The sequence below is a fragment of the Somniosus microcephalus genome, unplaced genomic scaffold (genome assembly GCF_052327205.1).
Source record: "Somniosus microcephalus isolate GS21.2 unplaced genomic scaffold, FLI_Smic_1.0 unresolved_chr3, whole genome shotgun sequence".
NCBI classification, from domain to species: domain Eukaryota; kingdom Metazoa; phylum Chordata; class Chondrichthyes; order Squaliformes; family Somniosidae; genus Somniosus; species Somniosus microcephalus.
Genome location: NW_028225181.1, coordinates 68,650,733 through 68,667,993, shown reverse-complemented (window position 1 = coordinate 68,667,993; position 17,261 = coordinate 68,650,733). Strand labels below are relative to the sequence as shown.

The following is a 17,261-nucleotide window of genomic DNA, read 5'->3' as shown; positions in this document are numbered from 1 at the left end:
GTCTGGCGTTTGGGGGACTCTTTTGGTTGGTGCTTAAACAAATTGACTGTAAATTAACAAAAGTTCAAATAAAACTTAAACAAATCAAATTAAAATTTGGTGGTCCGGGTTGATGATGCACTCCAGTCCCCGCGCCACCCACCAGTCGCGGAAGTACTCAAGCGTGCCGGCGGGCACCGCATGCTCCATCTCCAGGGCCACCTGGGCGCGAACATGGCCATGGAAGAGAGGCAGGCAATCTGGCTGGACGACCCCCTCGACCACCGCTGCCTGGACCAATTGATGGCTTTTTTAGCCAGGCCCAGGAGCAGGCCTACAAGGAGGTCCTCCAACCTGCCCGCTCCCCTCGGCACTGGGTGACCGTAGATCAAGAGCGTGGGACTGAAGTGCAACCAAAAATCGAGGAGCAGCCCCTTCAGGTAATGAAAGAGGGGCTGCAACCTCTCACACTCCATATATACGTGGAACACGGACTCCTCCAGGCATGGCGTTTGGTGTAATGGATCAGGCGGGAGGTCTCGCAGGACTCTGAGTGATTGATAGGGAATAAGGCGGACGTCGACCCTTTATACCAGAGGGGAGAAGAAGCTCTCCCGGTTTACCCTTACACAGTCATTCAGGTGAAATCTTCAGTTCGGGTGGATATAAGTCCCGTAGCAGTAATTGAAGAAGAAAAAGGTGTCTCCGTGTCCCAACCACCTTTGTAAGGATATCAAGGGATACGGAGCTAAGGTGGGTACAAGGAGTTGAGGTACAGATCAGCCATGATCTAATTGAATGGCAGAGCAGACTGGAAGGGCTGAATGGCCAACTCCTGTTCCTATGTCACCAACATTTCACAACTCAGCCAATACCATCTAAAACAGATTGTCTGGCTGTTCGTTCACTGAAGAGTAATCTTAGGTTGTCAGGTGTTTTGAGATGTCCAGAGGATTTGAAAGGCACTATATAAATTCAAGGAGTGGCGAGGGAGAACTTGTAAACACCCGAGGGTTTTTGAATTGACAGGAGAGCGGATGTTTGAGAAGGCCACGTCCTATAAATAGCGATAATCAGAGGGCTGCCTAGCGCAAGTTTGGCCAGAGATCATGCACATTAGATCTGCGGCCGCCGTGCCCAAGAAGATCCAACAGGCAATAAGCAGCATTTTCATTTCAATGCGTTGATGCAGCAGGTCATGTCATTTAGATGTCGATGCTATTTTGTGGCCTTTACCCCATAGGTTCTATTAATTTCGGCCATGGTCGCGGAGCTGTACTTTTGAAAATAAACATTTGAAAGGATCACCTGCAACTTCCATTCTCAAGCGTTGTGTTGAATGTTGCCGATTGGTTGTGGGGCTACTCATCGATCTGGGTCTGCACAATCACACACTGGTTCTTGGTGACCAAATCCTATTACCTGGGATGTTGGGAAGTCCCAAACATTTCACCAGTTCGCTGGAGACCACATTCTAAAATTCCATGTGTTTATAAGTAGGGCCACCTGGTTTATGGTGCCTGAATTTTAGTACCACGTTTTGTAGGAATTTCCCCAGCGTTTTGGAGGTTGTATTCAGCGATAACATCCATTGTTTTACGTTATAAAAATGTAAATTGGTGGTCTTGACAAAGACAATCACAGCTCGGCTATTAAAAGTGTATCGGAAGCACACAATGGAAGCGAAAATAGCTCATTATTGTTGTTTCAACGTTGATTCTTACACATTCAAGTGGCGAAGACGACTTACCTACCGAAATCGTGTCACTAACTAACAGAATTTAAATGCTATCTACAAGGCATCGCCGCAACCACAGGAGTTCATAAAGACGTTTGTAGTTTCACGATATGCCCATTGCAATAAATACTTGCAGCAACAATCATCAGCTGCACGGCAGGATTGGATTTCAACCATTTATAATTTTCAGATAGTCTCATTGCTGAAGCGAGAAATATAACAAAATGAACAATTTGAGGCAAAAGCTGCGGTTGCGGAGCTGGCTGAGGACTGTTGAAAGTGGTGCCCAGGCTGAGGACTCCTGGCCTTCCGATTCTCCCGCCCTACAATCTATCACAGCTCTGCTGCTGTCAATTTAACCACCTTTAAAATAGGAGTTAAAAACCAATATTGGTTCATATATTGTATTATTCCTGGAAGGTATACTTCAGGAATTAAAACTCAATCGAATTTTTAATAATTTCCAGTATTGTAATGGGGAAATAATTGGTTTTCTATTTTTCAATAAGGATGATTTTGGTCATATACCATCGGGCCAATTGCAATGTTCCTTTTTTCACACACCCAACCCTCCGGTCCGGCTCTTTGTGAATGTTTTTTGTGGCTCTGAAAAGAGCCGTTAGATATTGAAGGTATTCATCCTCTGATTGGTCTCCCCTTTAGGAGCTGTCCTCTTGCTCTGAGCCAACTTGGCTTTCTTTCTCTGACAGGGAGGTCTCCTCCTGAGCGGGGGTTTGGTCCGCTTCCTGCTCCGGTTGTTTGGCCAGCTTTCTCGGCTTTGCACGCTGGCGTTTGCCTTTCCCTTCGGCCCTGGCCGCCTTCCTGCCCTTGGGTTTGCGGGCGGTGGCCCTCCTCGCCCCCTTCCTGGCAGCGCCCTGTTTCTTGGTCTTCCTGGGCGAGCCTCTGCTCCTGGGCGCCGCTTTCCTGACCGCACCTTGCTTCATCCTCCTCCCCCTCCTCCTCCTTTCCCTGGCGGCGGCGGCGGGCTCCCTCTTGGGTTTCTCCTCCTCCTCCCGGTCGCCCCACCTCTTGCTGAGCCTGAAGGAGCCCGAGGCGCCAGTGCCGGTGGGCTGCAGCAGTGAGCCTTTGGTCACCAGGCTCCGGGCCGCCTGGTGGACCCGCCCGTTGTTTCTGGCCACGTCGTAGCCACGGCCCGAGAGGACCTTCTTGAGAGCTGAGAGCCCCCGGCACTCCTTGGTGGCTGCAACCGCCTCCAGGGTCTGCTGGGACACGGTGGCGCCGGGTCTCCTGGCCGGGGGCGCATTCCTGGTCTTTCTCCTGGTGTTCCTGGCAGGGAGAGTTTCAGCCATGGCTTGGGCTGGGACCTTTTCTCTCTCTCTCCCTATCTATCTGAGTGTGTGTTGGGGATGAAGAGTGATATACCTATCAATTCATTCCATGAAAAGCGATGAGTTAAGATTGTAACTATAGGTTTTTATTGGCTAAATAACAGAGCCCACCCTCGTGGGCGATCGGTTCCAACAAGGGAGAATACTAGCCAAGCAGTCACCTTTATACCTGGGCAAGCAGGCGGAGCCATGGGTGGAGTCAGCTGAGGTAAGCCCAGGTATAGCAGTGTGCGTGGCAAGAGGTAACCTTGTGTAGCAATAACAACAGTGTAAACAGTGATAACAACAGTGTAACAATAGTGAACGGTTGTGAACGGTAACAGTGGTTTACCACATTCACCCCTTGTTTAAAATTGAGTCCGGCGGGGTGAAGTGTACTGCCAGTTTGTGTATGTCAGTCTCTCAGGAGGCCTCGTAAGCCTTTCTGATCGGCGCAGCAGCGGCGGCAGTGGTGCAGTGTCCGATGGTAATGCTGGTGTCTGCGTGGTCGACGAAGGCTCCTGGGGTTCCGGCATGCCGTCTACAGGAGCTGGATTTGGGGGAGTGGTGGGGGGCAACGGTGGTATCTCGGGGGTGCCCGAGGGTGCGAGGTCTTGCAAGGAGACAGTGTCCTCCCGCCCGTCTGGGTATGCCACATAGGCGTACTGTGGGTTGGCGTGCAGGAGGTCCACCCTCTCGACCAGGGGGTCCGTTTTATGGGCCCTCACGTGCTTCCGCAGCAAGATGGACCCTGGAGAAGTCAGCCATGTTGGTAGCGAGGTTCCCGTAGTCGACTTCCTGGGGAAAACAAACATTCGTTCATGGGGGGTGGCGTTAATGGCAGTGCAAAGCAGTGACCAGTGGAATGGAGTGCTGCCGGGAGGACTTCCTGCCAGCGAGAGATTGGGAGGCCCTTAGACTTTAGGGCTAAGAGGACGGCCTTCCAAACTGTCGTGTTTTCTCTTTCCACCTGGCCGTTCCCCCGGGGGTTGTAGCTGGTGGTCCTGCTCGCAGCAATACCTCTCGCAAGCAGGAACTGGCGAAGTACCTCGCTCATGAAGGATGCGCTCCGGTCGCTATGTATATAGTTCGGGAACCCGAACAAGGCGAAGAGGTCGTTCAGGCATTTGATGACCATGGTACTGGTCATGTCTGGGCAGGGGATGGCAAAGGGGAAACGGGAGTACTCGTCAATAATGTTGAGGAAGTACACATTACGGTCAGTGGACGGGAGGGGCCCCTTAAAATCGATGCTCAAGCGCTCGAAGGGGCGGGTGGCCTTGATCAGGCTTGCTCTGTCCGGCCTATAGAAGTGCGGTTTGCATTCGGCACAGGTTTGGCAGTTCCTGGTCATGGTTCTGACCTCCTCGATGGAGTAGGGCAGGTTGCGGGCCTTAATGAAGTGGTAAAATCTGGTGACCCCGGGGTGGCAGAGGTCATTGTGGAGGGTCCGTAGTCTATCAACTTGCGTGTTTGCGCAAGTACTTCGTGATAGAGCATCCGGGGGTTCGTTGAGTTTACCAGGCCGGTACAAGATATCGTAATCGTAGGTGGAGAGCTCAATTCTCCACCTCAAGATCTTGTCGTTCTTGATTTTGCCCTTCAGCTTGTTATTAAACATAAAAGCAACCGAACGCTGGTCGGTGAGGAGGGTAAATCGTTTGCCTGCCAGGTAATGCCTCCAGTGTCGTACCGCCTCCACAATCGCCTGGGCCTCCTTCTCGACAGAAGAGTGTCGGATCTCAGGGCCCTGGAGGGTCCTTGAGAAGAAGGCCACAGGTCTCCCCGCCTGGTTAAGGGTTGCCGCTAGGGCGAAGTCGGAGGCATCGCTCTCCACTTGGAAAGGGATGGACTCATCCACTGCGTGCATTGTGGCCTTCGCAATGTCTCCTTTTATGAGGGAGAAGGCTGCGCCTGCTTCTGCTGTCAGGGGGAAGGTGGACTTCATGAGGGGTCTGGCTTTGTCCGCATAATTCGGCACCCATTGGGCATAGTAAGCGAAGAGCCCCAGGGTTCTCTTCAGCGCCTTTGGACAGTGGGGGAGGGGAAGCTCCATGAGGGGGTGCATTCTTTCGGGGTCAGGGCCGATGACTCCATTCTCTACTACGCAGCCGAGAATGGCAAGGCGTGAGGTATTAAACACACATTTATCCTTATTGTAAGTGAGATTCAGCCGTTGGGCCGTACGGAGGAATTTCTCCAGATTAACATCATGGTCCTGCTGGTCGCGGCCGCAGATGGTGACGTTATCTAGATAAGGGAACGTGGCCTGAAGCGCGTTCTGGTCGACCATCCGGTCCATCTCCCTTTGGAAGACCGAGACTCCATTGGTGACGCCGAAGGGAACCCTAAGGAAGTGGTAGAGGCGGCCGTTCACCTCGAAGGCGGTATACTGTCGGTCCTCAGGGCGGATAGGGAGTTGGTGATAGGCTGACTTGAGGTCGATGGTGGAGAATACCCGGTACTGTGCAATCTGGTTGACCATATCAGATATGCAGGGAAGGGGGTATGCGTCCAGCTGGGTGTACCGGTTTATGGTTTGGCTGTAGTCGATGACCAGGCGGTGTTTATCGCCGGTCTTAATGACTACAACCTGGGCACGCCAGGGGCTGGTGCGAGGGGAATTGCGGCCAATAAAATTGATATACCTATCAACTCATTCCATGAAAAGCGACGAGTTAAGATTGTAACTATAGGTTTTTATTGGCTAAATAACAGAGCCCACCCTCGTGGGCGATCGGTTCCAACAAGGGAGAATACTAGCCAAGCAGTCACCTTTATACCTGGGCAAGCAGGCGGAGCCATGGGCGGAGTCAGCTGAGGTAAGCCAAGGTATAGCAGTGTGCGTGGCAAGAGGTAACCTTGTGTAGCGATAACAACAGTGTAAACAGTGATAACAACAGTGTAACAATAGTGAACGGTTGTGAACGGTAACAGTGGTTTACCACAAAGAGTTTCCAGCAGCCGGCGCTATTTAACCAGGCGAACCAGACGCTGCACAGCCAGAGGTCTCATCTCTTGAAAAATGCCTGCCAACAAAACACAAAACAAAGTCGCCTTCTTTCCAAAGCGTGTATCACCTCAGAGCGATTATATATCCCCAGAGACATTCTCTCTTGCTCTTTACGGAGGTCACTGACCATCATCAAAGACCCTACCCACCCCAGCCACAGTCTGTTCGCCCCCCTGCCATCTGGGAGACGCTACAGATGCATTCACACCCGAACGACCAGATTTAGGAACAGCTTCTTTCCCAGGGCTGTCATCCTACTGAACTCTGCTAATAAACTCTAAAGCCTGCACATCTGCCAATGCACTTTATTATGTTTATGTTTATGTATTACAAGCCAAATGAATGTTGAATGTTAAATGTCTTAATCTAAATGTACACTCTCGGGAGCCGCAAGCCTACATTTCGTTGTACCGCACTTGTGCACTAACAATGACAATAAAGTTGATTATTATTATTAAGTTCTTCTGAATCTTATGTTTTTTTCATGTATCTTTAGCTCAACTCTCTGTAAAGACTTGAGCGTCTCTTCATCTCTTACCCCCGTGAAACGTCTTGGGACGTGTTTCGACCTTAAATGTCGTTTGTAAATGCAAGTTGTGCAGATTTCTTGATCTGGGGAAATGTGTCCATCTTATCTCCTACTCCAAGTCGCGGTCTCAATGATTTCTTGTCTCCAAGTTCTCCCCTTCCCTGTACAAAACAAAGGTCTTCCTGAACCGAAATGTGGCGTCACTGAACATTAATGCTTGAGCAACCTCCTATTTCACCCCGCTTTTTTCCACAATATTGGCGGTCCGGCAACATTGATCTTCGCTGTACTCCTGGGTTTCAATATCAAGAGTAAATTCTTCAACTGGCAGGGAAGAACCTTGGTTTAATCCAAAATCCTTGTTCTCGGAGTTATTGAGCGCCGATTGCCCTCTTCCCCGTGAATTCCCCAATCTCTTCAGGGACTTATACTCAAAAGTATGAAATGCGAATTAAAACAGCTTTCATAAATAGAACGCACCACATGTAGATGGATGAACCGGAGGATTAATTTGGCAATTCATTGCATTAACATACAGCCTAACAGAAGTATTTGTTCAGGGGTCTCGGTTTTGTTTTATAGCTCCGTTTTAAGGCTTTGCGAAGTGGCTCTTAAAAGAGCCGTTTGGTGATTTAATTGCAGGTTTTATTTTGGGAGGGGGACTCTAGTTGGAGCTGGTGTATTTGGTGACCGCCTTGGTCCCCTCCGAGACGGCGTGCTTGGCCAGTTCCCCGTGCAGCAGGAGGCGGACGGCGGTCTGGATCTCCCGGCCGGGAGGAGATGGTCTGGTGTTTGGTGTAATGGATCAGGCGGGAGGCCTCGCAGGCGATGCGCTCGAAGATGTCGGTGAGGAACGAGTTCATGACACTCATGGCCTTGGAGGAGATGCCGGTGTCGGGTCGGGGTGGACCTGCTTCAGCACCTTGTAGATGTAGATGCTGTAACTCTGCTTCCTGCTCCTCCTGTGCTTCCTGTCCCCTCTCCTGGTCATTTTCATGGCGGTTTTCTTCGAGCCCTTCTTGGAGACGGCGCCCTTGACACCGGCTGTGGTGGAACTGGTGGAAACAGCAGCAGCAGTCGGCATGGCAAGCCCTTCAATTCCTTCTCCACCTCGACTGGTGAATAAAAACACAAAGCAACATAAAAATGGAGCCCGCAACCCCTCCTTTATATACACAGCTTTATCCTAATGACGGATGCCAAATTGTCTATTCCAATTGGCTGATCCTTGACACACCACATGTTCATTCTGCACAAATCACAGTCACGTATCAAGTTTTTTTTCCCAGAAGCCGCTGCCACGCAAGGAATGGGGAAACCTTAATTTGCTGGAGCAAAATCCCAAAGCTATCTATATATATGTAAAATCTCATACTCTCATGTGACACGTCCACAGTAAATGTCTTATGCAAAATAAATTCATTCGAGCCACAACAATTCTGGAACTCCCCATAATATACAAGTTAGACGGGTCCCAGAAACTACAAAAGAGATTGTCTAAGAAAAAAATATATGCGCTTAATCGCTTCTGTTTAAGAAAGGCCACTGCAATATTAGCTATTTACTAAAACCCTTATGGCATAGTACACAAATGCTGAACCTGAGGCAATTTATTTGGTATTTTAAAAGATTCTCAGGATGTAGGCATCGCTGGCAAGGCCAGCATTTATTGTCCATCCCTAATCGCCCTTGAGAAGGAGGTGGTGAGCCGCCCCCTTGAACCGCTGCAGTCCGTGTGGTGAAGGTACTCCCACAGTGCTGTTAGAGAGGGAGTTCCAGGATTTTGACCCAGCAACGATGAAGGATTGGCCGATATATTTCTAAGTCAGGATGATGTGTGACTTGGAGGGGAATTTGGAGGTGGTGGTGTTCCCATGCGCCTGCCGCCCTTGTCCTTCTAGGTGGAAGAGGTCGCGGGTCTGGGAGGTGCTGCCGAAGAAGCCTTGGCGAGTTGCTGCAGTGCATCTTGTCGATGGTCCACACTGGAGAGTATTCCATCACACTCCTGACTTGTGCCTTGTAGATGGTGGAAAGGCTTGGAGTCAGGAAGTGAGACACTCGCTGCAGAATACGCTGGAAACATGAGGTAAAGTAGGGCGACATGGATGATCGTATGAAGCAGAAACACCAACACAATTCCAACTCTTAATCCAATGACTACCAATCATTTCTGTGACTATTTTTTCTCCAACTCATTCTAGTCTGCAAGATGCTTCACGACGGCTGCAGCTGGTTGCAAAGTCTCCCGAGAGCTGGAGGACAACCGCCAGGATCATTCGAAGATTCTCGGGTTTATCGGCCGCAGCAATGATTTAAAAATAAAGATATTTATTGTATAATTCTGGAACAACCTCTTTCATCTGAAGGGTGTGGTGGCTCTGAAAAGAGCCTGTTGTTTTGGTTCACACGGGTAGTATTTCTGTTTTGGGTTTTCAGTCTTGGCCGCCTTCTGGTCTCGGCAGCTCCCGGACTTCCTGCCCCTGGAGGGGACCTGGGGCCCCCGACGGCTCCCGGGTCACCCAATGGGCCTCGCCCCCTGGCGGACCCCGCCCGCCCTCTTCTCGGCCTTTCTCCGGCGGGCGGCAGCAGCAGGATCACCGGCCCCGGCCTCCTTCCTCCTCCGCCCCCTGGGCTTGTTCTTGCCGGCCGCACCAGCGAGGCCTCGGTCACCAGGCTCCGCACCGCCTGCTTCACCCGCCAGTTGATGCGCGGCATGTCGTAGCCGGCGGCCGACAGCGCCTGCTTGACGGCGGCCAGCGACAGGCCGCGCCGCTCCCTGGAAGCCGCCACCGCCTGCAGGATGTGGCCCGACACCGTGGGCCCGCCCGCCGGCCGCGCCTTGGGCTGGGCTCCTCCTCTTCCTGGCCTTGCGGCCTCGGGCCGGGCCTTTGGTCTGGTCGCCCGAAGCCATTTTATTTTTTCGCTCACTCAGCGCCTCCCCCCCTCCTCCGGCTGCTCCGCGCTCCTCACCGCGCCGAGTCCAGCTGCTCCGCTCAGCGCCTCCCCCCCTCCTCCGGCTGCTCCGCGCTCCTCACCGCGCCGAGTCCAGCTGCCGAGCGGCGGCCGCGCCTTTTGTAAGCTCAAGGCGGACGGTCCAGAGGCAACTCCTCCACCGGGACCCGGCGCGTGGCCGAGCGCCGCCTGCGACTCTTTCTGTGTGAGTGTGAGCGTGAAAAGATTTGGTTTCATTCTTCAAACCTTCAACCCCTCCCTCTCCCGAGGTGGCTGGATCCCATTTTGTTGCATTCTTCAAACCTTCAACCCCTCGCTCTCTCGAGGTGGGTGCATCCCATTTTGTTGCATTCTTCAAACCTTCAACCCCTCCCTCTCTCGAGGCGGCTGCATCCCATTTTGTTGCATTCTTCAAACCTTCAACCTCCCAAGGCGGGTGCATCCATGACATTAACCATGCGAACTAAACTTTGAATTCGGGCTTGCCTTACACCGATTACTCCCCCTGGAGATGGAGCACGCGGTGTCCGCCGGTACGCTTGAGTATTTCCGCGACCGGTGGGCGCTGCGGGGACTGGAGTGCATCATCAGCCCGGCCAACACAATTTTAATTTGATTTTAAGTTTCATTTGAAGTTTGTTTAATTTACAGTTAAATTTGTTTACATACCCAATAAAAGAGTACACCAATTACTCCCCCTGGAGATGGAGCACGCAGTGTCTGTCGGCACGCTTGAGGCATTCCGCGACTGGTGGGCGCTGCGGGGACTCGAGTGATTTATCAGCCCAGACAATCAAATTTTAATTTAATTTGTTAAGTTTTATTTAAAGTTTTATTAATTTACAGGCATTTTGTTTAAGTACCCAATCAAAAGAGTACACCGATTACTCCCCAGATAACGAAGCAGTCCCTGCCCGCCTGCAGCAAGACCTGGACAACGTTCAGGATTGGGCTGATAATTGACAAGTGCCAGACAATGACCAGCTCCAACAAGAGAGAGAGCCTAGCCACCTCCCCTTGACATGCAATGGGACTGCATTCTTCAAACCTACAACCCAACACCCACCTCCCCTCAATGGGCAGGTGCATCAAATTTGGCTGCATTCTTCAAACTTTCAATACCCCCCTCCCCCTCCCTGGGCAGGTGCATCCGATCTGGTTGCGCTCTTCAAACTTTGAATTTGGGCTTGTCTTACACCAATTACTCCTCAGGCAATGAAGCAGTCCTTGCCCGCATGCAGGGAAACCTGGACAGCATTCAGGCTTCGGCTGGTAAGTGGCTCGTAACATTCGCAACTCACAAGTTTCAGGCAATGACCATTTCCAACAAGAGAGAGTCTAGCCACCTCCCCTTGACATTCAATGGGATTATCATCACGTCACAGCTCAAGGGCAATTAGGGATGGGCAATAAATGCCGGCCTTATCAGTGATGCCCACATCCCATGAATGAATAATAAAAAAAGGCTGAACCATATTTTAAAACACGTCACAACAGAATTAAACAGCCTATTACTCAGCATACAGCAAACAAAGTCTATTTAACAAAGTACAGGAAACATAACTCATGACCGAAACTACAGCAAAGTCTCCCGATAATAGTGAGTTTATTTCTCCAATGAAATGCCGTGAGTGGAGGATAGTTCCATAATAGAAATGATATGCTTAAAATTAATCCCAGTCATTTACAGCTGTGTGCTCTCCAGGCATGATTGATGCAGGTATTTCCAAATCATCTCCATTCTGCCTGGTGCTTGAAATATCACTATATGCAGTCATGTGAAAATCGTGTTTCCTACATTACAACAGCGACTGCACTTCAAAATGCTTCATTGGCTGTGCAGCGCTTTGAGACATCCTGAGGTGGTGAAAGGTGCTGAGGACGGTGTCAGGGATGCTTAAGTCCACTCCAACTGAACTTGCTCCCGGTGCAGTCCCACATTGCCTCGCCTGCCATTCACCACGATGCCACCGTGCTCCATGAGATGGAAGAAATCATGAGCAACGTTGACCTTCCCATTCACAAAGACTGGATAAACCCACCACGAAGGCGCTGAAAGTTGCACCGGCCATTCTGGGAAACAGCAGCCACTTTTGATGCAGCTGGTATCGACCCACTATCCAGATGGACAGATTCGTGGGATGCATGCAACATAAAGAACCGACACCTCATCGCTGACTCAACAGCAGAGGCCCCTGGCTTTGACCTCGCTCAAAGACAGCGGACAGCGCTCAACCCAATCCGCACAGGACATGGACGCTGCGGCCAGCCGCTCCACAAGTGGAAGATGAGGGACGACCCGATGTGCGACTGTGGCCATGAGTCCCAGACCATGGAACACATCACACATGCCCACTAAAGATCTGTTGTGGGAGGCACCTCATTTCTCCGCTCGGCATCTCAGGAGGCCATCGGATGGACGGCCAAACTAGACATCCCATCATAAGCTTTACCCATCAGACCAAAGCAGTAGTAATGCAAGTCTTTCTTTGTTTCTTTTTCCAGCAACAAATTATTTTGTTATTAATGCAAAAGGACTTTTATATCGGTGGACAACTGAGGCCATACTAAGACCAGAGGCGGAGACCGAGATCTGGTTCAATGGTCAATATAGAATCTACAGCACAGAAACAGACCATTTGGCCCAACTGTTCGATGCCGATGTTTATACTGCACATAAACCTCCTACCACTTGAATTGCCCCTTCCCACCCTAGCCCTCTATTCTGCACTGTACTACAGTGTCAGCTGTGGCTCAGTGGGCAGCACACTCGCCTCTGAGTCAGAAGGCTGTGGGTTCAAGTCCCACTCCAGAGACTTGAGCACATAAAACTAGGCTTGCAGTGCAGTGCAGTGCTGAGGGAGTGCGGCACTGTCGGAGGTGCCGTCTTTCAGATGAGACGTTAAAACCAAGGTCCTGTCTGCCCTCTTAGGTGGATGTAAAAGATCCCATGGCACTATTTCGAAGCAGAGCAGGAGAAGTTCTCTCTGGTGTCCTGGCCAATACTTATCCCTCAGCCATCATAACAAAAACAGATTATCTGGTTATTATCACGTTGCTGTTTGTGGGAGCTTGCTGTAGGCAAATTGGCTGCCACATTACAACAGTGACAACACTCCAAAAGTACTTAATTGGCTGTAAAGCGCTTTGAGATGTCCGGTGGTCATGAAAGGCGCTATATAAATGCAAGTCTTTCCTTCTTTAGTCCCTTCTCCCTCATGTATGCATCAAGCCTCACCTTAAATGCACCGGTGCTCTCTGCTTCAACCGTTCCATGTGGCAGCCAGTTCCACATTCTCACCACTCTCTGTGTCAAAATAATCCTCCTGAATTCCTTATTTGATCTGTTAGTGGCTCTCTTATGTTTAAGCCCACTTGTTCTGGACCCACAAGTGGAAACAATTTCTCCACATCCACCCCATAGAACCCCTTCCTAATTTGAAAGACCTTGATCGGGTCTCCTTGTAGTCATCACTTCTCTGGAGAAAAGAACCCCAGCCTGCTGATAGTTCCCGTGCTCTCGATTCTGGAAACATTCTTGTAAGTCTTTCCTGCAGTTTTTCCAATGCTTCAGTATCCTTTTTGTAATATGGATACAAGAACAGTACACAGTACTCCAGTGGTGGTCTAACCAAGGTTCTATATAAATTGGCATCTCTGCTTTTTTATTCAATTTCTCCAGCAATGAACCTCAGTAATTTATTTGTACTCTTTATGACCTTATCAAGGTGTGTTACTTCGGTTAGCAATTTACGTACTGTATCTGTATTCCCAGGTATAAGTGGCCTCCTTATTCCACTTACCAAAATGAACCACCTCACACTTAGCTATAGTGAATTTCATTTGCCATTTATCTGCCCATTCTGCAAGCCTGTTTATATCTTCCTGTGTTTTGGTGCAGCTCCCCACATTATTAGCTCTACCCCACCCCCTCCCCCCAACCTCACCCCAATTTGGTATCAAATTGATCGATTTTTGTTCGGCAAAGTTATTAAGGGTCACGGGAACAAGGTTGGTAGAGGGGGTTGAGATACAGATCAGCCATGATCTCATTGAATGGCGGAACAGGCTCGAGGGGCTGAATGGCCTCCTCCTGTTCCTATATGCCAATCAACAAATTTCGACTCTAGATCTCCGATTTCTGAGTCTAAATCATTTATATATATATATCTATAAGGTGAACAACGGTGGTCCCTGTAGGACACCACTTCCCATTTTCTGCCAGTCCATGAAACGTCCCTTAACTTCTATCCTGTTTTATAGCCATCTTTGCTAAAATCACCAATGTTTAGAACGTAAAGGAGACTGGGGAAATTGTCCAATTTTGCATTTTTAGATTCATTATAGATTTTCATGACTACATAAGACCAGGTTAAAATTTGGTCGCAAACCAGTACAATGGAAGGATATGCTTTTAGTTCCAGTTCTGCAATTGGAGCTTTTGCCCTGCCAAGCAATACACCTAGGCACTGAAGAAAGAAACCTGGCCTGTTTGTCCAGTTCTCCCCAGGCTGAAGATGCACGGCAGCCTTGATCTCCCTGGACGGAATGGTTGAGCGTTCGGTATAACAGGCCTAACGAAAAGCCTTGTTTGTGACATGTTAAAAAAACATGTGATTAAGTAAAGAAAGACTTGCATTTATATAGCGCCTTTCATGACCTCAGGATGTCCCAAAGCTCTTTGCAGCCAATGAAATACTTTTGAAGTGTAGTTACTGTTGCAGTGTTGGAAATGCAGCAGCCAATTTGCGCACAGCAAGCTCCCACAAACAGGCAATGTGATAAAGACCAGATAACCTGTTTTTGTTATGTTGATTGAGGAATAAATATTGGCCAGGACACCGGGGATAACTCTCCTGCTCTTGTTCAAAACCGTTCCCCTTGGGATCTATTTACATCCACCTGAGAGAGCAGACGGGGCCTCGGTTTAACGTCTCATCCGAAAGACTGCACCTCCGACAGTGCAGCGCTCCCTCAGCACTGCACTGGAGTGTCAGCCTAGATTGTGTGCTGATGTTTCTGGAGTGGGGTCTCTGAACCCACAACCTTCTGATTCAAGAGGCAAGGGTGCTACCCACAGAGCCACAGCTGAAAGCAAGTCCCTCTCACAAATCACCCCTGCCCTTGCTGACCTACTTTGGCTCTTGGCTCCCTAACACCTCCAATTTAAAAGGAAAGGAATGTTGTATATTAATACAAGAGACTTTCAAAACAATAAAAAAAACAATTCAAGATTCCCATGGATTTGGAAGAAATTTCTAACTTAGGAGTGAACCTGCTTTGTTAGTTCATAAATGTCATAAGGCTCAGTCTGGGGGTTGAATCTGGCGAGGCTTCCTGTTATAGAAGTCATCCAATTTTCACTACATTAAATTCAACGGAATGAAAATCGGGCGGTTTATTTAACGGGCGGCCGATCCGCAACACCCGTTTTACGCCTGAGTGCTAAGGTGAAAATCTACCCCCTGGGTTTCTCCCCTTACTCTCCATCATGAATATCACCTACTTCCACCCCTGTGGCATCGCCTGCCTCCGCCCCTGCCTCAGACCATTTGCTGCTGAAAGTCGCATCCGTGCCTTTGTCGCCCCCCAGACACGGCTATTCCAATGCTCTCCTGGGCAGCCTCCCTTCCTTCATCCTCGGCAAACTTCAGCTTATCCAAGACTCTGCTGCCCGTATCCTATCCCGCACCAGGTCCCGCTCACAAATCACCCCTGCTCTTCAAATCAAATCAAATCAACTTTTATTGTCATTGTTAGTGCACAAGTGCAGTACAACGAAATGTAGGCTTGCGGCTCCCGTGAGTATACATTTGGATTAAGACATTCAACATTCAACATACATTTGGCTTGTAGTATATTAACATAACATAACCATAATAAAGTGCATTGGCAGATGTGCAGGCATTAGAGTTTGTTAGTGGAGTTCAGTAGGATGACAGCCCTGGGAAAGAAGCTGTTCCTAAATCTGGTCATACGGGTGCGATTGCATCTGTAGCATCTCCCAGATGGCAGGAGGGTGAACAGACTGTGGCTGGGGTGGGTAGGGTCTTTGATGATGGACTGTGACCTCCGTAGAGAGCGTTTCTGGTATATGTGCTCTATGGTCGGTAGCCGGGTGCCGGTAATGCATTGGGCAGTTTTGACTACCCGCTGCAGGGCTTTCCAGTCATAGTAGCTACAGCTGCCATACCATACTGTGATACAGTTTGTCAGGATGCTCTCTATAGTGCAGCGGTAAAAGTTAGAGAGGATCAGGAGTGACAGGTTACATCCCTTCAGCCTCCTTAGGAAATATAGGCGCTGCTGGGCCTTCTTCACCAGAGAGGAGGTATTGAGGGACCAGGAGAGGTCTTCCGTGATGTAGACTCCGAGGAACTTAAAGCTGTCCACCACAGCCCCATTGATGTGGATGGGGGTGTGACTGTCGGCCGACATTGGCTCCTGGTTCTCTACCACTTCCAATTCCACAGGAAAGAAAGGAATATGCTGCATATTAACTTAAGAGGTGCACAAAACAACAACAATGTAGTAAAACGTCCCAAGGCGCTTCACGGGAGCGATTATCAAGCAAAATTTGACACCGAGCCACATAAGGAGAGATTAGGGTGGTTGGTCAAAGAGGGAGGTCTTTAGGAGTGTCTTAAAGGAGGAAAGAGAGGTCGCGAGATGGAGAGGTTTAGGGAAACAATGGAAAACAATTACTGAGAAATAGACCAGGAAATATTAATGTTGCATCCATAGACCTTCCTATCTAGCAAAGATTGATTAGTATTGTAAACCATAGTAATCACATGCAATTGGAAATATGGGGAGCTGGAGTAACATTTCTGTTAGGAATGATTCCTAGTAGTCTTGTTTGTATATTGGCAAGTGGCTGTTTATTCTGTCATTTGCTCTTCTGATTAATTTTTGTGCTGGTAAAGCTGCTGATGGACAACGCACATACAGTGGCCCTTGCATTCTGAAACCCCTGGAGCTACTTTCTAAAGCAAAGGTTTCACCTCAGATCACAATTGGGATTTCACTGATTGCTGGTAGGTGCTCAAGTCTGAGGGTCAGGAGGACTCGGAGAGTAGCCATCTCCCAGTCATTATTATATTAAACCTTTGTGCTTATCAGCGATTACAACACTCTGTGAAAGAGGTGTCTAGGCTGCCTTCATCCAGGTTGCATCTAACTGAAGGCATCTCCCCACCCCCACCCTCCACCCCTGTTAACTTGTGAAAACCCGGGTGAACTGGAAACACCCCACAAAGGCGGAGGGGGGGGGGAAGCAGTGGTACAATGGAAAAGTCATCTGCTGGAAGGACCGAAACATGTAATGGGAGATAAAAACTGGGAAGGACTTCAATAAAGCACAGCTGAAGGAGACAAAACTGTGTCCAAAACAAGGTCTGGCACAAGGAAGATCGATTCTATTTCTCTCTCTCTCTCTCCACAGGTGCTGCCCAACCTGCTGCGTATATTCCGTGCAGTTTCTGTTTTTATTTCAGGTTTGACAGCATTCGCAGTATTTTGCTTATCTCCCCCACGGGTGCAGTTCAATATCGGCTACTTGAGAAGGAACCAGGAGTCCTCATTTTCATCCTGACTCCGCCCATTTATGGGTTTCCAACCAGGTCCGCCAGCATTGTTTAAAAGGAGTGGGCGGCGCCGAAAACTCTTATTCCCAATTCAATTACTGGGGTTGTTTCTTTTGCAATAGCTTAAGTTTCAGTT

General features: G+C 49.4%; 1 protein-coding gene across 1 annotated transcript; it reads right to left on the bottom strand.

The window, feature by feature from the left end:
- Positions 1–2,376: 2,376 nt before the first annotated feature.
- LOC147091885 (uncharacterized) lies at positions 2,377–3,027 on the bottom strand. The gene has a single exon (XM_085976632.1). It carries the CDS (start codon positions 3,025–3,027, stop codon positions 2,377–2,379), a length of 651 nt encoding a protein of 216 aa, XP_085832758.1.
- Positions 3,028–17,261: the final 14,234 nt, after the last annotated feature.